At 41.1% G+C, this 22,679-nt stretch overlaps 2 protein-coding genes and 1 pseudogene across 28 annotated transcripts in view; all 3 read right to left on the bottom strand.

The window, feature by feature from the left end:
• LOC113037086 (protocadherin alpha-C2-like) overlaps nucleotides 1-22,679 on the bottom strand; it is a 208,589-nt gene that overhangs the window by 43,638 nt on the left and 142,272 nt on the right. Inside the window, exons 1-2 of one of the 27 annotated variants that reach the window (XM_026194032.1) lie at nucleotides 6,206-9,664; nucleotides 4,252-5,565 (exon numbers count right to left, since the gene is read on the bottom strand). The exons of 22 other annotated variants lie outside the window; for them this stretch is intronic. In XM_026194032.1, the coding sequence (XP_026049817.1) occupies nucleotides 5,449-5,565; nucleotides 6,206-8,584 (2,496 nt within the window). In that variant the 5' untranslated portion in view covers nucleotides 8,585-9,664 and the 3' untranslated portion in view covers nucleotides 4,252-5,448. 4 more of the 27 variants (XM_026193905.1, XM_026193880.1, XM_026193873.1 and 1 more) reach the window with 4 other exon arrangements.
• On the bottom strand, nucleotides 12,531-16,360 carry LOC113037334 (protocadherin alpha-5-like). The gene has a single exon (XM_026194305.1). It carries the CDS (start codon nucleotides 15,436-15,438, stop codon nucleotides 13,021-13,023), a length of 2,418 nt encoding a protein of 805 aa, XP_026050090.1. The 5' UTR covers nucleotides 15,439-16,360; the 3' UTR covers nucleotides 12,531-13,020.
• On the bottom strand, nucleotides 19,625-22,471 carry LOC113037289 (protocadherin alpha-10 pseudogene; annotated as a pseudogene).

Genomic DNA, 22,679 nt, shown 5'->3' with positions numbered 1-22,679 from the left:
ACACCAGTTGACTGGCTACAGTGGAGTAAGGCAGGCATCTATCAGATTTTGGTTGACTGTGGGACCAAATGTTTTTTAATCTTTGATCAAGTTGTGGAGATAATTTGCAGCTTAATCAGTTGTGGAGATATGTTCAAATACACAGCTCACTATCGAAGTGGCTGGGAACCCCCTTGTGTTGTCTTGTGGGCAGTCCTGTGGAAGTACTGCTCTCGAGATCATCCTTGGGTAAAGGTATCACTTCTAAGTTTTATCATTTATTGCAGGGTCGGTTAGCTGAACCTCTTCTTAAAGTTAAGGGCTATTGGGCCCAGGACTTGGCATTGGATATATCTTCAGTTGAATGGGACTCATGTCTCCATAACGTTAATACTATGTTTAAAGAAATAGGCAGTAGATTTATCCAACTTAAGATAATCCATAAGTGACATTGAACACTGCAACAATTGTATAAATGGAACTTGGCCCCCCACAGACGATTGCTGGAGATGTGACGGTCTAAATGCTTCGATTTTACATATCCTTTGGAGCTGTTTGACACTTCAGGACTGGTGGGAAAACACAATGGAGGTCATTTTCAGTGTTTTGAAAAGATTTGGTATCTCACCGAAATTGTCCATACTTGGTATAACTACAGAACTTTCCGATTGAGACTTTTGCTGCAATACAAAAAAAAAAAGGATTATCTTGGCTCTTAATACGGCAAAACGGGTCTTGTTAAGACATGGGCGGAAAAAGAAACCCCCTCACTATGAGGAGTGGCTAATGACGATGGTTAAGTTGGCATCTTACGAAAAAGTGACTTATGATTTATTAGATAAATTGTACCAATATAATTGTATTTGGTCCCCCTTCACTAACTGACTTTCTGTAACTTGAGGGGCAGAGGAGTAATGAGAGAGTGGTTGCTGTGGGGTTTGGTGTGTGAAGAAAGAATATGATGATTTTTATTTTTTGTTTATTTGTTTGTTTTCTGTTTTGTTATTAAAGTTCAAAACGAAAATAAAAATTGTTGAAGATAAAAATAAACAGAAAATACCCCCCCCCCCCCCCAAACAACCCAAAACTAAAAAAAAATAAGACGCTGTCTTTAATGCTGAAAAAGCTTAAAAGCGATGCTACAGCTTAAGGTGACCTACTCATCGTCAGCATAATGCCACAAAGGTTATTCAAGCTGTTTGGAAGTCTGAAGGACTGGGAATAAGACTTGGTGTACTATTGCCTAACTGATGCTCAACTAAAGCTGCAGAATGTGTATGTATGTCTACACCAACTACACAAGAAATTGCAGAAGCTATAATTTTATGATCGCACTATGACGTTTTACAAAACAAGTACAAATGTCCTACCTTCTCTTTGTTAGGTAAAGTCTGAGTCCTGGTAAAAGTGTCTCCTCCGTTAATACTGATCAGTTCTCCATCTACAGGCGGAAACGGGGCAGGGAAAACCACTACGTCACTCTTGAGTGTGTCTGAGCTGAAACACACGTCATACTGCTGAGTAGCTTTAGAGTAAGACCAGCTCCCGTCAGGGTGGGTGGTGATCATGGGGGCGCTGTACCTGCTGAAAGTGCCGTCTGTCCTGTGGCATCTGACTGCTATTAAAGTGATGAGGCTGAGCAGAAAGATGACGGACACCGACACAATGGCGATCAGCAGGTACAGGTTCAAATCCGAGAAGCTGTCCTCCTTTACAGGCACATGTCTGAACTGAGTCTGGATTTCAGCCGTGCTTTCAACCACCACCACATCAATAGACACAGTAGCTGACAGGGAGGGTTCTCCGTTATCAGAGACCAAGACCACCAAGGGGTGAGTTTTGAGGTCATTGTCACTCATTCTCCTTTTAGTCCTGATCTCCCCGGTGCTGGTTCCGATCCTGAACAGGTTGTTTCCATTGGGCTCAGAGAGGTGATAAGAAAGCAGCGCATTGTATCCAGAGTCTGCGTCTACAGCCCTGATCTTTGCCACAAAGTATCCCGCTTCAGCAGAATAGGGGATGTTCTCAATATTAACGGCGTCGTGCTCTGAATATGGAGCAAGCATTGTTGGATTATTATCATTTTCATCCAGGATTAAAACGTTTACAGTCACATTGCTGCTGAGCGGAGGAACACCAGAGTCTGTGGCCTGAACTTTAAAGTGGAAAGTTTTTAACTCCTCATAATTAAAAGACTGCAGGCTGATTATATCTCCAGTCTCTGAGTTTATATTTAAAATAGATGAAACTGGAATGCTTTTAAGAGAGCTATCTAACAGTGTGTAAGTCACCTTTGCATTAACATCTAGATCAGCATCGAAGGCATTTACTGTATAAATTACTGAGCCTGTTGGACTGTTTTCTTTGACATACACATTAATAACAGTCTCCATAAATTTGGGTGCGTTATCATTAACATCAGAAACATGAACAGTAATGACTTTGTTACTGGACAGAGGTGGAGCTCCTTCGTCTGTGGCTGTAATGGTGACATTATAAACAGAAGTGGTTTCTCTGTCCAGCGGTCCATCTACAACTAAAGAATAATCATTTTTGTAGTTGGACTTGAGTTTAAACGGAACAGATCCAACTACCTTACAGCTGGTTACACCATTTTTCCCTCCATCTTTATCACTTACTGTAATCAAAGCAACAATAGTCCCCAGTTCAGCGTCTTCTTTTACCGGTGTCATTAGTGACGTCACTGATATTTGTGGGGGATTATCATTTATATCAATTATCTCTATCAGTAATTTAGCTTGTGCACTACGAGGAGAGGCGCCCTGGTCCGTTGCTTGTACTCTGACTTCATAAGCAGGCGTCTCCTCATAATCCAATCCACCCTTCACTGTGATTTCTCCTGTTTCTGAATTGAGATCAAAAATATTTGATGGATCAATATTCCCTCGTTTGATGAAGGAATATAAGATTTTACTGTTCATGCCTTCATCTAAATCTGTGGCATTTAACTTGATAACAAGTGTTCCGGGAGTGGCATTTTCTTTGACACGCACTTTATAAAGCAGTTTGCTAAACGCGGGAATATTATCATTTACATCGATTACATTCACATGTATCTGCAATGATCCCGTTCTTGGAGGTTTTCCTCCATCTACAGCGGTCAGTATTAGATTGATTACTGACTGTTTTTCTCGGTCCAAAGCTTTTTGCAGCACCAGCTCAGCAGACACACCGTGCTCTCCGCCGCTCTGCACATCAAGTGAGAAATGCTCATTTTGACTGAGCTTGTAGGTCTTCACTGAGTTGCTTCCTATGTCTCCGTCCACGGCCACAGGGAGAAAATATCGCTCTCCCGTCAACGATGATTCAGAAATATTTAAGTAATACCTGCTTTCAAGAAATGCAGGTGAATTGTCGTTTACATCTAATATATTAACCTCTACGCGATGTGCAGTCATTGGATTGCTTAGAACAGCTTGTAATTTTAAGGAGCATTTTATAGTCAGTGGACAAAGCTCCTCTCGGTCTATCCGCTCCTCAACTAAGAGATTCCCACTCCGTAAGTTAACGTTAAGATATGTCTTACTGTAACTGGAAACCACACGCAGATCCCTGTTTTCTAGTTCCTGTACATTGATGTTTAAATCCTTTGCGAGATTCCCCACCACTGTGCCTTTGTTCACCTCCTCGGAAATCGAGTAGGCTAACTGCGAAGCAGCCCAGTGCCAAAGACAAAGAAACACAACAATGCGAATCCAGACGTGTTCCTCCTTTGGTAGAATATACATTGTTGATCCACAAAAAGAAGTGAACACAAGTGAACATTAATCCTCATTTGAGAAATGTACACCCGAAGCGATAAATGATATAAGGAGGTCCTGCTCTCATCGTCACAGCACCTTCCGCGGGTGTGCAATGGCCGATGAGTATTTCATTTTCTTCCCGTGCAGGGAGGAGTTTTAACTACATGAATACATTTAGGTCTATGGTCTCCTGCGACATCATGTGGTGATAGACTGATAACAAAACACAATAAAGAGTACTAAATTCTTGTTAAAAATTGTGAATATTGAAGTTCAGTATAGAAATAAAACAAATATTAATATTTTGATTGTAAGCGAGAAATCTGGTTGATAAAAAAAACTCGCTATTTCCGTGACTAAAGGAACATCTGTAACATTATGAAAATTCAACGTAAATGATTACTTTGATTCGAATTCCAGAAATAGTTATTCCTTAGTAATATGATTTTTTTTAAAAGAATGAAAGGAAAATGTTTTGTTTTTTAGTGTATGAAAACACAACATCCATACGTCCTAAACAGGGCAACGTACCGTCTAATACCACGGACAGCGAGTTTTCACCACATTCAAGCACAGTCACTCAACATTACAACAAAATGACAACTGCTACAAAAAGTCAACGTTTAAGGCTCAGTCACCATGGCAATTAGCGTAGATCACAAAATGTCACTGAAACGTTGTTCAGCAGTCAAAAGTAGTATATTAGCATAGTGCCACGAACCTCTATCACTCAGTAATAAATGAACCGTTTATGTAAATACAGAAGTGATAGAAAACATATAGGCATTTAAAGCCTGGTAAATTTACATGCACCATGTCACATTAAAAAAAGAACAAAAGAATTAAGAAAATGCAAGCATGTGCAAAGAGAGGAGGATTTTCACTGCCTAACTTCAAATGGTATTATTGGGTGATGAATGTGAAACAACTTAGAGCTTGTTACCTACTGCAGCAGTCAAACCCATTTGGTCCCAAATAGAGACGGAAGTTAATGGCGGCATTTCTCTTTGAAAGGAACTGTTTGACACCAGCCACAAACTTACCCATCCTATAATTGCAAATGCAAAGATATTGTGGTGTAAATTACAAAAGCCGGGTTGTTGGGATTTTATTAAATCTCCTTTAGCAACTTTATGGGGGAATAAAATAATTTTAATTGGAGGGACACCGGTTGACTGGCTACAGTGGCGTAAGGCAGGCATCTATCAGATTTTGGTTGACTGTGGGACCAAATGTTTTTTAACCTTTGATCAAGTTGTGGAGATAATTTGCAGCTTAATCAGTTGTGGAGATATGTTCAAATACACAGCTCACTATCGAAGTGGCTGGGAACCCCCTTGTGTTGTCCTGTGGGCAGTCCTGTGGAAGTACTGCTCTCGAGATCATCCTTGGGTAAAGGTATCACTTCTAAGTTTTATCATTTATTGCAGGGTCGGTTAGCTGAACCTCTTCTTAAAGTTAAGGGCTATTGGGCCCAGGACTCGGCATTGGATATATCTTCAGTTGAATGGGACTCATGTCTCCATAACGTTAATACTATGTTTAAAGAAATAGGCAGTAGATTTATCCAACTTAAGATAATGCATAAGTGGCATTGAACACTGCAACAATTGTATAAATGGAACTTGGCCCCCACAGACGATTGCTGGAGATGTGACGGTCAAAATGCTTCGATTTTACATATCCTTTGGAGCTGTTTGACACTTCAGGACTGGTGGGAAAACACAATGGAGGTCATTTTCAGTGTTTTGAAAAGATTTGGTATCTCACCGAAATTGTCCATACTTGGTATAACTACAGAACTTTCCGATTGAGACTTTTCCTGCAATACAAAAAAAAAAAAAGGATTATCTTGGCTGTTACTACGGCAAAATGAGTCTTGTTAAGACATGGGCACAAAAAGAAACCCCCTCACTATGAGGAGTGGCTAATGACGATGGTTAAGTTGGCATCTTACGAAAAAGTGACTTATGATTTATTAGATAAATTGTACCAATATAATTGTATTTGGTCCCCCTTCACTAACTGACTTTCTGTAACTTGAGGGGCAGAGGAGTAATGAGAGAGTGGTTGCTGTGGGGTTTGGTGTGTGAAGAAAGAATATGATAATTTTTTATTTTTTGTTTATTTGTTTGTTTTCTGTTTTGTTATTGAAGTTCAAAACGAAAATAAAAATTGATGAAGATAAAATAACACGCTGTCTTTAATGCTGAAAAAGCTTAAAAGCGATGCTACAGCTTAAGGTGACCTACTCATCTTCAGCATAATGCCACAAAGGTTATTCAAACTGTTTGAAAATCTGAAGGACTGGGAATAAGACTTGGTGTACTATTGCCTAACTGATGCTCAACTAAAGCTGCAGAATGTGTATGTATGTCTACACCAACTACACAAGAAATTGCAGAAGCTATAATTTTATGATCGCACTATGACGTTTTACAAAACAAGTACAAATGTCCTACCTTCTCTTTGTTAGGTAAAGTCTGAGTCCTGGTAAAAGTGTCTCCTTCGTTAATACTGATCAGTTCTCCATCTACAGGTGGAAACGGGGCGGGGAAGACCACTACGTCACTCTTGAGTGTGTCTGAGCTGAAACACACGTCATACTGCTGAGTAGCTTTAGAGTAAGACCAGCTCCCGTCAGGGTGGGTGGTGATCATGGGGGCGCTGTACCTGCTGAAAGTGCCGTCTGTCCTATGGCATCTGACTGCTATTAAAGTGATGAGGCTGAGCAGAAAGATGACGGACACCGACACAATGGCGATCAGCAGATACAGGTTCAAATCTGAGAAGCTGTCCTCCTTTACAGGCACATGTCTGAACGGAGTCTGGATTTCAGCCGTGCTTTCAACCACCACCACATCAATCGACACAGTAGCTGACAGGGAGGGTTCTCCGTTATCAGAGACCAAGACCACCAAGGGGTGAGTTTTGAGGTCATTGTCACTCATTCTCCTCCTAGTCCTGATCTCCCCGGTGCTGGTTCCGATCCTGAACAAGTTGTTTCCTTTGGGCTCAGACAGGTGATAAGAGAGCAGCGCATTGTATCCAGAGTCTGCGTCTACAGCCCTGATCTTTGCCACAAAGTATCCCGCTTCAGCAGAATAGGGGATGTTCTCACTGTTAACGGAGCCATGCTCAGAATATGGCGCGAGAATCGTGGGACTGTTGTCATTTTCATCCAGGATTAAAACGTTTACAGTCACATTGCTGCTGAGTGGAGGAACACCAGAGTCTGTGGCCTGAACTTTAAAGTGGAAAGTTTTTAACTCCTCATAGTTAAAAGACTGCAGGCTGATTATATCTCCAGTTTCTGAATTTATATTTAAAACAGATGAAACTGGAATGCTTTTAAGAGAGCTATCTAACAGCGTGTAAGTCACCTTTGCATTAACATCTAGATCAGCATCAAAGGCATTTAATGTATAAATTACTGAGCCTGTTGGACTGTTTTCTTTGACATACACATTAATAACAGTCTCCATAAATTTGGGTGCGTTATCATTAACGTCAGAAACATGAACAGTAATGACTTTGTTACTGGACAGAGGTGGAGCTCCTTCATCCGTGGCTGTAATGGTGACATTATAAACAGAAGTGGTTTCTCTGTCCAGCGGTCCATCTACAACTAAAGAATAATCATTTTTGTAGTTGGACTTGAGATTAAACGGAGCAGATCCAACTACCTTACAGCTGGTTACACCATTCTTCCCTCCATCTTTATCACTTACTGTAATCAAAGCAACAATAGTCCCCAGCTCTGCGTCTTCTTTTACCGGTGTCATGAGGGATGTCACTGATATTTGTGGGGGATTATCATTCATATCAACGATCTCAATCAGTAATTTAGCATGTGCACTACGAGGAACGGGACCCTGGTCCGTTGCTTGTACTCTGACTTCATAAGCAGGCGTCTCCTCATAATCCAATCCACCCTTCACTGTGATTTCTCCTGTTTCTGAATTGAGATAAAAAATATTTGATGGATCAATATTCCCTCGTTTGATGAAGGAATATAAGATTTTACTGTTCATGCCTTCATCTAAATCTGTGGCATTTAACTTGATAACAAGTGTTCCGGGAGTGGCATTTTCTTTGACACGCACTTTATAAAGCAGTTTGCTAAACGCGGGAATATTATCATTTACATCGATTACATTCACATGTATCTGCAATGATCCCGTTCTTGGAGGTTTTCCTCCATCTACAGCGGTCAGTATTAGATTGATTACTGACTGTTTTTCTCGGTCCAAAGCTTTTTGCAGCACCAGCTCAGCAGACACACCGTGCTCTCCGCCGCTCTGCACATCAAGTGAGAAATGCTCATTTTGACTGAGCTTGTAGGTCTTCACTGAGTTGCTTCCTATGTCTCCGTCTACGGCCACAGGGAGAAGATATCGCTCTCCCGTCAACGATGATTCAGAAATATTTAAGTAATACCTGTTTTCGAGAAATGCAGGTGAATTGTCGTTTACATCTAATATATTAACCTCTACGCGATGTGCAGTCATTGGATTGCTTAGAACAGCTTGTAATTTTAAGGAGCATTTTATAGTCAGTGGACAAAGCTCCTCTCGGTCTATCCGCTCCTCAACTAAGAGATTCCCACTCCGTAAGTTAACGTTAAGATATGTCTTACTGTAACTGGAAACCACACGTAGATCCCTGTTTTCTAGTTCCTGTACATTGATGTTTAAATCCTTTGCGAGATTCCCCACCACTGTGCCTTTGTTCACCTCCTCGGAAATCGAGTAGGCTAACTGCGAAGCAGCCCAGTGCCAAAGACAAAGAAACACAACAATGCGAATCCAGACGTGTTCCTCCTTTGGTAGAATATACATTGTTGATCCACAAAAAGAAGTGAACACAAGTGAACATTAATCCTCATTCGAGAAATGTACACCCGAAGCGATAAATGATATAAGGAGCTCCTGCTCTCATCGTCACAGCACCTTCCGCGGGTGTGCAATGGCCGATGAGGATTTCATTTTCTTCCCGTGCAGGGAGGAGTTTTAACAATTCAAACAAATTTAGGTCTATGGTCTCCTGCGACATCAAGTGGCGAAAGACTGCTATCAGCATTCTACATAGAAACCGTGAACATTTAGTGTCAGTGTGGACATGAAAATATTTAAAAATTTGATTGTGTTGTGTGAAACCCGGTCAATAAAAAAGATAAGATCGGTATTTCAGTGAGCTAACGAGCTCGTTTGACGTTATAACAATTCAACACACATATTGTCTTTTATTCAAAGTCCATTATTGCTTAATTTTCAGTCGTACACATGTATTAAAATCAAGAAGAAGAAGAAATAGAAGAAGAAGAAAAACAAAACCTTTGCTCACTTAATGATGTCACAAAATGCACGTATTCAAAATATGGCGCCATACATTCTAGCACCACGGACAGCGACTTTTCATGATATTCTATACTCGTCTTGAATAAAAATAAGATACCTGGTACTACACCCTGTGTTGCACTTTGAGTCACCATGGCAGCCACTGTAAGTTATATAAACAGTAAAGTATAAATATGTCAACGAGATTAAAAAAGCCTATTAGTGCAGTGACAAGTACCAACACCAATCACCCTCTGTGGGACATGAATTATTTACTTAAGTGACTAAAGGTAGTCTTGACGCCTCCTAGATTTTGGACGCACTAATTTAAGTTTAAAAATCGCTCGTAAAAGAATAAAAGGGTTAAACACTATTCGACAGATTATGTCACTCATTTTAAGCAAAATGCTCCAAAGTTCTGTCAAGCAAACTCAAAAAGAAGAAGTCAGTCTTAGTGTTTTGGTTCTTAGGATTGTTCACTTGAAGCTGTATAATTTGTATATATGTAAGAACTGTTAACCGGAAATGACATAATAATTTTATGATCGCACTGTGAGGTTTTACAAGGCTTAAGTTCAAATTACCTACCTTCTCTTTGTTAGGTAAAGTCTGAGTTCTTGTAAAAGTGTCTCCTCCGTTAATACTGATCAGTTCTCCATCTACAGGCGGAAACGGGGCGGGGAAGACCACTACGTCACTCTTGAGCGTGTCTGAGCTGAAACACACGTCATACTGCTGAGTAGCTTTAGAGTAAGACCAGCTCCCGTCAGGGTGGGTGGTGATCATGGGGGCGCTGTACCTGCTGAAAGTGCCGTCTGTCCTGTGACATCTGACTGCTATTAAAGTGATGAGGCTGAGCAGAAAGATGAGGGACACCGACACAATGGCGATCAGCAGGTACAGGTTCAAATCCGAGAAGCTGTCCTCCTTTACAGGCACATGTCTGAACTGAATCTGGATTTCAGCCGTGCTTTCAACCACCACCACATCAACAGACACAGTAGCTGACAGGGAGGGTTCTCCGTTATCAGAGACCAAGACCACCAAGGGGTGAGTTTTGAGGTCATTGTCACTCATTCTCCTCTTAGTCCTGATCTCCCCGGTGCTGGTTCCGATCCTGAACAGGTTGTTTCCTTTGGGCTCAGACAGGTGATAAGAGAGCAGCGCATTGTATCCAGAGTCTGCGTCTACAGCCCTGATCTTTGCCACAAAGTATCCCGCTTCAGCAGAATAGGGGATGCTCTCACTGTTAACGGAGCCATGCTCAGAATATGGCGCGAGAATCATGGGACTATTGTCATTTTCATCCAGGATTAAAACGTTGACAGTGACGTTGCTACTGAGCGGAGGAACACCAGAATCTTTGGCCTGAACTTTAACCTGGAACGTTTTTAACTCCTCATAGTTAAAAGACTGCAGGCTGATTATATCTCCAGTTTCTGAATTTATATTTAAAACAGATGAAACTGGAATGTTTTTAAGAGAACTATCTAACAGTGTGTAAGTCACCTTTGCATTAACATCTAGATCAGCATCGAAGGCATTTACTGTATAAATTACTGAGCCTGTTGGACTGTTTTCTTTGACATAAACACTAATAAAAGGCTCCGTAAATCGGGGTGGATTATCATTAACATCAGAAACATGAACAGTAATGACTTTGTTACTGAACAGAGGTGGAGCTCCTTCATCCGTGGCTGTAATGGTGACATTATAGACAGAAGTGGTTTCTCTGTCCAGCGGTCCATCTACAACTAAAGAATAATCATTTTTGTAGTTGGACTTGAGATTAAACGGAACAGATCCAACTACCTTACAGCTGGTTACACCATTCTTCCCTCCATCTTTATCACTTACTGTAATAAAAGCAACAATAGTCCCCAGTTCAGCGTCTTCTTTTACTGGCGTTATCAGTGACGTCACTGATATTTGTGGGGGATTATCATTCATATCAATTATCTCTATCAGTAATTTAGCATGTGCACTACGAGGAGAGGCGCCCTGGTCCGTTGCTTGTACTCTGACTTCATAAGCAGGCGTCTCCTCATAATCCAATCCACCCTTCACTGTGATTTCTCCTGTTTCTGAATTGAGATCAAAAATATTTGATGGATCAATATTCCCTCGTTTGATGAAGGAATATAAGATTTTACTGTTCATGCCTTCATCTAAATCTGTGGCATTTAACTTGATAACAAGTGTTCCGGGAGTGGCATTTTCTTTGACACGCACTTTATAAAGCAGTTTGCTAAACGCGGGAATATTATCATTTACATCGATTACATTCACATGTATTTGTAATGATCCCGTTCTTGGAGGTTTTCCTCCATCTACAGCGGTCAGTATTAGATTGATTACTGACTGTTTTTCTCGGTCCAAAGCTTTTTGCAGCACCAGCTCAGCAGACACACCGTGCTCTCCGCCGCTCTGCACATCAAGTGAGAAATGCTCATTTTGACTGAGCTTGTAGGTCTTTACTGAGTTGCTTCCTATGTCTGCGTCCACGGCCACAGGGAGAAGATATCGCTCTCCCGTCAACGATGATTCAGAAATATTTAAGTAATACCTGCTTTCGAGAAATGTAGGTGAATTGTCGTTTACATCTAATATATTAACCTCTATGCGATGTGCAGTCATTGGATTGCTTAGAAAAGCTTGTAATTTTAAGGAGCATTTTATAGTCAGTGGACAAAGCTCCTCTCGGTCTATCCGCTCCTCAACTAAGAGATTCCCACTCCGTAAGTTAACGTTAAGATATGTCTTACTGTAACTGGAAACCAAGCGTAGATCCCTGTTTTCTAGTTCCTGTACATTGATGTTTAAATCCTTTGCGAGATTCCCCACCACTGTGCCTTTGTTCACCTCCTCGGAAATCGAGTAGGCTAACTGCGAAGCAGCCCAGTGCCAAAGACAAAGAAACACAACAATGCGAATCCAGACGTGTTCCTCCTTTGGTAGAATATACATTGTTGATCCACAAAAAGAAGTGAACACAAGTGAACATTAATCCTCATTTGAGAAATGTACACCCGAAGCGATAAGTTATATAAGGAGCTCCTACTCTCATGGACACAGCACCTTCCGCGTGTGTGCAATGGCCGATGAGTATTTCATTTTTTCCCGTGCAGGGAGGAGTTTTAACTACATGAATACATTCAGGTCTATGGTCTCCTGCGACATCATGTGGACAAAGACTACTAACAGCATTCTACATAGCCGAATATCTTAAGCAATAGTGAATGTTTCGTTTTTGTTTGGAAATAAAAACTTGTTGTATTTAGAATGTAAGGGGAAAATCTCGTTAGTGGAAAAGCTCGATTATTTCAGTGAGTTAACAAGCATGTACGCAGTTAAAGTAATTCATTATTTACACTAACAAAGATTATAATTCTGATTTTAAATCTAGGCAGTCTTGAAGCTCTCTCTCTCTCTCTCTCTCTCCCTCTCTACACACACACACACACACACACATATATATATATATACATATATAATAACTAAAAGCGTGTTATTGAACGATCCTACACAATCACCTCGTATAAAGCTTGGTGCACAACGTCTAGCACCACGGACAGTGAGTTTTCACCACATAAAATTTCACGTCTTTCACATCACTAGAAAACGACAGCAGCTGTCACATATTTGAGTTTGTGGTTTTGGTCAACATGGCGAACCGTGTTGATTACATAAAAATGACTGACAATTATTCCAAGAAAGGAGGTGATAGCACGGCATCAAGGGCCACAAAAGATCAGCTATTTTTTTCTTATGAACTGTGAAGACTAATAAATGAATTAATAACTAAATCTCAAAATATCATTAACCATTGAATTTTTGCGCCCAGAAATTCACTTAAATTATTTTTTGGCTAAGTGTTGAAAGTACTGAAAGCTAAATCAAAGCTTATTTGCTCTTATGTTCAAAATAATGTATCAACGTCAAACAGTCTTGTGAAGATGGATTAAGGTTGGTGTTTTGTTGCCTACCTTCTCTTTGTTAGGTAAAGTCTGAGTCCTGGTAAACGTGTCTCCTCCGTTAATACTGATCAGTTCTCCATCTACAGGTGGAAAGGGTGCGGGGAAAACCACCACGTCACTCTTGAGCGTGTCTGAGCTGAAACACACGTCATACTGCTGAGTAGCTTTAGAGTAAGACCAGCTCCCGTCAGGGTGGGTGGTGATCATGGGGGCGCTGTACCTGCTGAAAGTGCCGTCTGTCCTGTGACATCTGACTGCTATTAAAGTGATGAGGCTGAGCAGAAAGATGACGGACACCGACACAATGGCGATCAGCAGATACAGGTTCAAATCCGAGAAGCTGTCCTCCTTTACAGGCACATGTCTGAACTGAGTCTGGATTTCAGCCGTGCTTTCAACCACCACCACATCAATCGACACAGTTGCTGACAGGGAGGGTTCTCCGTTATCAGAGACCAAGATCACCAAGGGGTGAGTTTTGAGGTCATTGTCACTCAATCTCCTCTTAGTCCTGATCTCCCCGGTGCTGGTTCCGATCCTGAACAAGTTGTTTCCTTTGGGCTCAGACAGGTGATAAGAAAGCAGCGCATTGTAACCAGAGTCTGTGTCTACAGCCCTGATCTTTGCTACAAAGTATCCCGCTTCAGCAGAATAGGGGATGTTCTCACTGTTAACGGAGCCATGCTCAGAATATGGCGCGAGAATCGTGGGTCTGTTGTCATTTTCATCCAGGATTAAAACGTTGACAGTCACGTTGCTACTGAGCGGAGGAACACCAGAATCTTTGGCCTGAACTTTAACCTGGAACGTTTTTAACTCCTCATAGTTAAAAGACTGCAGACTGATTATATCCCCAGTCTCCGAATTTATATTTAAAACAGATGAAACTGGAATGTTTTTAAGAGAACTATCTAACAGCGTGTAAGTCACTTTTGCGTTAACATCTAGATCAGCATCGAAGGCATTTACTGTATAAATTACTGAGCCTGTTGGACTGTTTTCCTTCACATACACATCCATAACAGGTTGCGTAAATCGAGGTGCATTATCATTAACATCAGAAACATGAACAGTAATGACTTTGTTACTGAACAGAGGTGGATTTCCTTCATCTGTGGCTGTAATGGTGACATTATAAACAGAAGTGGTTTCTCTGTCCAGCGGTCCATCTACAACTAAAGAATAATCATTTTTGTAGTTGGACTTGAGATTAAACGGAACAGATCCAACTACCTTACAGCTGGTTACACCATTTTCCCCTCCATCTTTATCACTCACTGTAATCAAAGCAACAATAGTCCCCAGTTCAGCGTCTTCTTTTACCGGTGTCATTAGTGACGTCACTGATATCAGTGGGGGATTATCATTCATATCAAATATTTCTATAAGCACTTTAGCATGCGCACTGCGAGGAGAGATGCCGTGATCTTTTACTTGTACTCTGACTTCATAAGCATGCGTCCCTTCATAATCTAATCCACCTTTCACTGTGATTTCTCCTTTTTCTGAATTGAGATCAAACATATCTGATGGATCACTGCTGCCCCTTTTGATGAAAGAATACAGTAGTTTACTGTTCATGCCTTCATCTAAATCTGTGGCATTTAACTTAACCACAAGTGTTCCGGGTGTAGAATTTTCTGTCACTCTCACTTTATATAGAGATTTGCTAAACACCGGCGCATTATCATTGGAATCTATTATGTTTACTGTTATTTGAAGTGTTCCTGATTTGGCAGGTTTTCCTCCATCTACAGCGGTCAGAATGAGATTAACTACCGACTGTTTTTCTCGATCTAAAGCTTTCTGCAGCACTAATTCAGCAGAAATTGCATGTTCATCACCGCTCTGTACATCAAGCGAGAAATGTTCATTTTGATTCAGCCTGTAGGACTTCACCGAGTTACTGCCTAAATCTGCATCTTCCGCTATAGGCAGTAGGTATCGTTCTCCTGCTGAGACTGTTTCAGATATATTTAACGAAAATGACTTTTCAATGAATTCTGGTGAATTATCATTTATATCTAACACGGTCACTTCGATGCGATGCACATTCACTGGATTGCTTAAAACAGCCTGTACTCTTAGGGAGCACTGCACCGTTCTCAGACAAAGCTCCTCTCTGTCAATTCTGTCGTTAACAAAGAGGCTTCCGGTTCTTAAATTCACGTCAAAATATTTCTTACTGTAACTCGAAATAATACGCAGATCCCTGGTTTCCAGCTCTTGTACATTGAGGTTTAAGTCCTTTGCGACATTCCCTACCACAGTGCCTTTGTTCGTCTCCTCGGAAATGGAGTACGATAATTGTGAAGCAGACCAGTGACAGAGACAAAGAAGTATAACCATATGAATCCATGCACAATCTCGGTTTCCCATAGTTGAACAGTCAACGCATAAATCTGTAAATCCAGATGATTCTATATCCTGTAAATATCCGCTATAAACACCATTATCCAGCAGCAGCAGCCCTTCTCGCCACAGTATAGTCCCAGTGTGTCTTTAAACTGGTGTCCAATGACGGCCTCAGTATTCCCGTACAGGGTGGAGTTATAGATATACAATTGTTTCTACGGTCTCCAACGACACCGTGTGGCAAATGTTAGACGACTCAAGAGAAATATGAGCAACATTAAGCCCCCATGATTTGTTGCATTACAAATATTTTACAATTACATTTCCAGTCTTAGAGTTTTTGTCTTGGTCAGTTGTCAGTTTTTATATATAATACTTAAATATTTGCGCATATCCGTTTTTAGACATGAACCCGAAACTCTGAAGAGGCATTAAAGGCTAGAATATTACCTCAGTAGTGCAGTGTATTTAGAAAGAAAGTGAATTCACAGCAAATTAAAATGAAATAAAACAGAAGTGATACAATAATAATAATAATAAAAAAAGAAAACACCTCTTCGCCAAAATATGACCTTGTGCTTTTAACTAATTTTAATTAAAAAAAAAAAAAAGGTTCTGAGTATACTGGCACTGAGAGTTCAATCGTGACGTTGCATCTTTGTTTCAGAACCACGGATAGCGCTGTAGCCACCAGCATGAACAATGATTTGTTAAGCAGACAGGAATCTAAAAAAACAGGGGAACAAAATGGGCACGATCGCTTTGTTCTCGAAGTGTGGTAGATAAGAAGGTTAATCGTGAGTGCTGATATTACAATAAGCGGTGATATTAACGGCTATGACAACCGGGGGATTCCTACTTTTTCGTTGCTTTAATTTGAGAGTCTGATGATGCGGTGAATATAAAATCTAAATTGTAAACAGAAAGCACTCGAATAAAAACTCAAAAGCACATACCTTCTCTTTATTAGGTAATGTCTGAGTCCTGGTAAAAGTGTCTCCTCCGTTAATACTGATCAGTTCTCCATCTACAGGTGGAAACGGGGCGGGGAAAACCACTACGTCACTCTTGAGTGTGTCTGAGCTGAAACACACGTCATACTGCTGAGTAGCTTTAGAGTAAGACCAGCTCCCGTCAGGGTGGGTGGTGATCATGGGGGCGCTGTACCTGCTGAAAGTGCCGTCTGTCCTGTGACATCTGACTGCTATTAAAGTGATGAGGCTAAGCAGAAAGATGACGGACACCGACACAATGGCGATCAGCAGATACAGGTTCAAATCCGAGAAGCTGTCCTCCTTTACAGGCACATGTCTGAACTGAGTCTGGATTTCAGCCGTGCTTTCAACCACCACCACATCAATAGACACAGTAGCTGACAGGGAGGGTTCTCCATTATCAGAGACCAAGACCACCAAGGGATGAGTTTTGAGGTCATTGTCACTCATTCTCCTCTTAGTCCTGATCTCCCCGGTGCTGGTTCCGATCCTGAACAGGTTGTTTCCTTTGGGCTCAGACAGGTGATACGAGAGCAGCGCATTGTATCCAGAGTCTGCGTCTACAGCCCTGATCTTTGCTACAAAGTATCCCGCTTCAGCAGAGTAGGGGATGCTCTCACTGTTAACGGAGCCGTGCTGAGAATATGGCGCGAGAATCGTGGGACTGTTGTCATTTTCATCCAGGATTAAAACGTTGACAGTGACGTTGCTGCTGAGTGGAGGAACACCAGAGTCTGTGGCCTGAACTTTAAATTGGAACATTTTCAGCTCCTCGTAATTAAAAGACTGCAGGCTGATTATGTCTCCAGTCTCTGAGTTTATGTTTAAAACAGTTGAAATCGAAAATTCTTTCGGATAGTTCTCTATTAACGAATACGTTAATTTAGCATTTTCATTTGTGTCAGCGTCACATGCTGTCACTTTTGTGATTATGTCTCCCACTTTACTGTTCTCTTTCACGTAAATATTAATATAGCCATCTGGAAAACTCGGTGCATTATCATTAACATCAGAAATGTGCACAGTGATTACAGCACTGCTTGAAAGAGGCGGACTGCCTTCATCGGTAGCGATTATAGTTACACTGTATTGTGATAAAGTCTCCCTGTCAAGCTGACCGTTAACTACTATTGAGTAATAGTTTTTGTAATTTGACTTTAATTTAAATGGGATGGAATCTTTCAATTTACAACTGGTGAGGCCATTTTGCCCCCCGTCTTTATCCGTTACAGTCACAAGTGCAACTACTGTTCCAATTTCAGCATTTTCCTTTACTGGGCTCATAAGTGAAGTTACTGAAATCTGTGGTGCATTGTCATTGACATCAACAATCTCTAACAGCACTTTAGAATAACCGCTACGAGGGGAAGCGCCTTGGTCGCTAGCGCGCACTCGTAATTCATATGCAGTGTTTTCCTCGTAATCCAGATTACCCTTCACAATGATTTCACCGCTCTCAGGAATAACAATGAACTTTTCAGGGGAATCTACATTTCCTCTTTTCAGTAAAGAATACCTGACGTCTGAGTTTGAACCCTCGTCCAAGTCTGTTGCATTTAATTTGAGTATTGTTGTACCTATAGGCACACTTTCACTGACGATTACTTTATGAAGCGGCTTACTAAATGAAGGCGTGTTATCGTTAACGTCTATGACATTCACAAAAATCTGCATGGTGCCAGATCTCACAGGCTTTCCCCCATCAACGGCTGTCAATGTTAGTTTAATAACGGATTGTTTCTCTCGATCTAAAGCTTTTTGCAGCACTAACTCAGCAGACAAATGGTCTCCTCCGCTACTGACATCTGTGGAGAAATGCTCGTTTGGACTTAATTTGTAGGATTTCACTGAATTGCTGCCAGTGTCTGCATCCTGAGCTGCCGGGAGCGGATACCTCTCTCCCGTTGAAGACGATTCGGAGATATTAAACACATGGATTTGTTCAAGGAATGTCGGAGCGTTATCGTTGACGTCCACAATGCTGACTTCAACGCGATAAATATTCATGGGATGGTTTAACAGTCCCTCTATACTTAAAGAACACTTTGGTAAATTAGGACAAAGCTCTTCTCGGTCTATTCTTTCGCCAACGAACAAAGCTCCTGTCCGTAAATTAGCCTCAAAATATGCCTTACTGTATCCCGATACAATCCGAAATCCTCGTTCCTCCAGTTGTTGTGTATTAATGTTCAAATCCTTCGCGATATTCCCCACTACCGTGCCTTTGTCCACCTCCTCAGAAACGGAGTAGGAAATCTGAGCAACACAGTAGCCGGATAAACAAAGAGTAATGGCGAACAACATCCATTCCCCCTCTCTGTGGTGTCGGAGACTCATTCTGTTTTGTAGATATTATTCCAGAGAAATAAACGCACTTCATTCACTAATGCAGACAAATATCCGAAAGACTACCAAGCTCTCTACATGTAGATACCATCGTTCATGACGAGGCGATTTACTAACCCGGACAGAAACGCAGAGGCTGTCTCTTATTTCACCAACAGTGAAGGTGGAGCTTTAACTCATAATTTACATCAGTGAGTTTGTGGTCTTGGGCGACATCTAGTGTTCCTTTTATCGACAACAGTTTAATATTTAGAGATTGTTTGTTTTCCCAAACACACCAGAAATGGATCACGAATATCAGATGTCATAAGATATTAACTTTTTGTGTTGCAGAAAACGTCGTGCACACTAAAAAAAGCCAGGTAAATTGGAACTACTCAATCAGGGAAGAGTTTTGTTAATTAGAAAAGAGAAAATCTTCACATTCAGTTAAAACATTACAAGTTATATAACCAACGATTTTGCCTTTCCAGGTGAACATATTAGGTACTGTAAATTATATGGTACAAATTATGGACCAGCTGATCATTTATGGGCATGTAACTTCAAAATTTTATTTATACAAGTTTGTGGTGTTGAGACTCACAGATAAGCTATTTTAGGACATGAAGCTAAACACGAAAGACTCGCAGACAAAGAGAAATCAGCACCGCGGAGAGCGCCTTTCCCATTATGCAGCTTCAGACCATATAATTACTAGTTATTTACTGTGTTAGACCAGCACTTTTCATATAGTCGATTGATTAAGAAAATACTTCAGTGAGGGAAGTCATATTTGCAGCATTACACTAATAAAAACGTATGTAATCTACTTTTCTGTATGAATGTACGAATTTTGCATTAAACCATGTACACTGACATTACAGTATTATGCTATGTGTGGGTATCAAAATACAGACAGGGGTGGTATCCCTTTAACTGGAATTAGTGGTTGAAAGCATCTTACCTTCTCTTTGTTAGGTAAAGTCTGAGTCCTGGTAAAAGTGTCTCCTCCGTTAATACTGATCAGTTCTCCATCTACAGGTGGAAACGGGGCGGGGAAGACCACTACGTCACTCTTGAGCGTGTCTGAGCTGAAACACACGTCATACTGCTGAGTAGCTTTAGAGTAAGACCAGCTCCCGTCAGGGTGGGTGGTGATCATGGGGGCGCTGTACCCGCTGAAAGTGCCGTCTGTCCTATGGCATCTGACTGCTATTAAAGTGATGAGGCTGAGCAAAAAGATGACGGACACCGACACAATGGCAATCAGCAGATACAGGTTCAAATCCGAGAAGCTGTCCTCCTTTACAGGCACATGTCTGAACGGAGTCTGGATTTCAGCCGTGCTTTCAACCACCACCACATCAATAGACACAGTAGCTGACAGGGAGGGTTCTCCATTATCAGAGACCAAGACCACCAAGGGATGAGTTTTAAGGTCATTGTCACTCATTCTCCTCTTAGTCCTGATCTCCCCGGTGCTGGTTCCGATCCTGAACAAGTTGTTTCCTTTGGGCTCAGACAGGTGATAAGAAAGCAGCGCATTGTATCCAGAGTCTGCGTCTACAGCCCTGATCTTTGCCACAAAGTATCCCGCTTCAGCAGAATAGAGGATGCTCTCACTGTTAACGGAGCCATGCTCAGAGTAAGGAGCCAGAATTGTTGGATTATTATCATTTTCATCCAGGATTAAAATGTTAACAGTCACGTTGCTGCTGAGCGGAGGAACACCAGAGTCTGTGGCCTGAACTTTAAACTGAAAACTTTTTAACTCCTCATAGTTAAAAGACTGCAGACTGATTATGTCTCCAGTCTCTGCGTTAATGTTTACCATTGTAGACACCGGCACTGATTTACTGTTACTCTCTAAAAATGAATATCTCACCTGACTATTCCGGTCAGTGTCCGCATCATGTGCAGTTACCCTTTTAATAATCTCCCCAACTTTACTGTTTTCTTTGACGTAGACATTAACAACCGATTCTGAGAAATTAGGCGAATTGTCGTTTATATCAGAAACGCGAATAGTAATCACAGTTGTGTTCATTAAGGGCGGACTCCCTTCATCGGTCGCTGAAACTGTAACGTTGTATTGGGAGGTAATTTCTCTGTCAAGGGCCCCGTCAACGACTAAAGAATAATAGTTTTTGTAGTTGGTTTCTAGTTTAAAGGGAACATCATTTTTTATTTTACATTTAATTTCCCCATTCTTACCTCCATCGCGGTCGAGTACGGATACAAGTGCTATCGCAGTACCTACACCTGCGTCCTCCTTTACGCTGCTGAGGAGTGACGTCACTGTTATCGCCGGAGCGTTGTCATTTACGTCTATTACCTCAACCAGCACCTTACAGTGAGCAGACATCGGTGGCTGGGCCTTATCGTTAGCTTCTGCGCGGATCTCAAACGCTGTATATTCCTCATAATCAACATTAGCTTTGACTGTGATCACCCCCATTACAGGATCAATGTGAAAAATCTCTAATATACGATCCTGCCCTTTACTTCTCAAAGAATACATTATCTCACCGTTTGTTCCCTGATCTGCGTCTGTTGCATTTAGTGTAATCACATTTGTCCCGATTGGTGTGTTCTCGAATAAACGAGTTTTGTACAAGGGGGTACTAAACACTGGTGGGTTATCGTTTATATCTAAAACGTGTATAATAACTAGTGACGTGCCAGATCTGGATGGAGTCCCTCCATCTGTAGCAATCACTGTGAGATTTATCACAGGCTGCTTCTCTCTGTCCAGCGTTTTCTGTAAGACTAGTTCGGCATAGACGCTTTCTCCGCCTTTGATAGTAGCGAGAGAAAAATATTCATTCGGCGTCAGCTTAAAAGCGTTAACCATATTCTTCCCCACATCTGCATCAATAGGCTCAGACAAAGCGAATTTCATCCCAGGCAGAGTATTCTCTGCTATGTCTATAATCTGAGACCTTTCCGTGAATAACGGGTCGTTGTCGTTGACATCTAGAATATTTATTTCTACGCGATAGAGCTTTAAAGGATTGTTTATCACAGCTTCTACATTGACTGTGCATTTTAGGGTCTTCGCACAGAGCTCCTCTCTGTCTACTCTCTCATTAACATAGAGAGCACCGGTTTTTAGATTTACCTCGAAATATTTTCTTTTCGAGCCGCTGACAATCTGAAACATGCGAGATTCCAGTTCCTGAAGGCTGAGATTTAAATCCTTAGCGATATTTCCCACAGAAGTCCCCACATCCACTTCCTCAAACACGGAATATGAGAGCTGCACAGATTGCGCTTCCCGACAACACTCCAGCAGCACAAGCACCAGATATGAAACAATAGACATCCTCATTGGTACATGCATAAATCCACAACGTAATTGAAACGCAGATCCCAACAAGGTCACCTTTTCACAATTTCTATAGTTACTATAAATACACTTTCAGATATGCGCTAAATTATAGTGTACACCTACATGTACAAAATAATATATACACCCTCGGTCCTTTCGCACCGTCCTTGCCGTTTTTGTCAAAAAGCCCGGAGAGCCACATCCTCTTGTACAACTGGGAGGAGCACGAAACTACAACACAGAAATCTCAGTGTCACAGTCTGCGGCGCCACCACGTGGACATCTGCCACAACTGTCACAATATCTCTTTCATAAATAGTCAACGGATGTTTGTGAGCGATTCTTAGTATTTCACCTTCTTTTTTACTGTTGGTAAAATGCATCTGAAATGTTACTAAATTAATTTAATACTATATGTAAATTAAATTCACAAGTTGATTGATTTCGTCTGATAATGAACAGAACAAAAAACACATATACACACCACCGAATCCACACTGTGTATGTATAAAACGAAAATAAAACAGAAAATATAAAATGTTCTCCAAATTGTACTTAATATACTGGTTAATTTCTGTAATGAAATAACACAACTGGAAATGTTAAATACC

The sequence above is a fragment of the Astatotilapia calliptera genome, chromosome 2, assembly GCF_900246225.1.
Source record: "Astatotilapia calliptera chromosome 2, fAstCal1.2, whole genome shotgun sequence".
NCBI lineage: Eukaryota > Metazoa > Chordata > Actinopteri > Cichliformes > Cichlidae > Astatotilapia > Astatotilapia calliptera.
Note: the sequence above shows the minus strand (reverse complement) of the source record. Positions and strands in the feature narration are given on the sequence as shown.

What these genes read in the sequence shown, in the direction of transcription:
- LOC113037334 (XM_026194305.1), bottom strand. Translation starts at nt 15,438, where the DNA reads ATGGGAAACCGAGATTGTGCATGGATTCATATGGTTATACTTCTTTGT.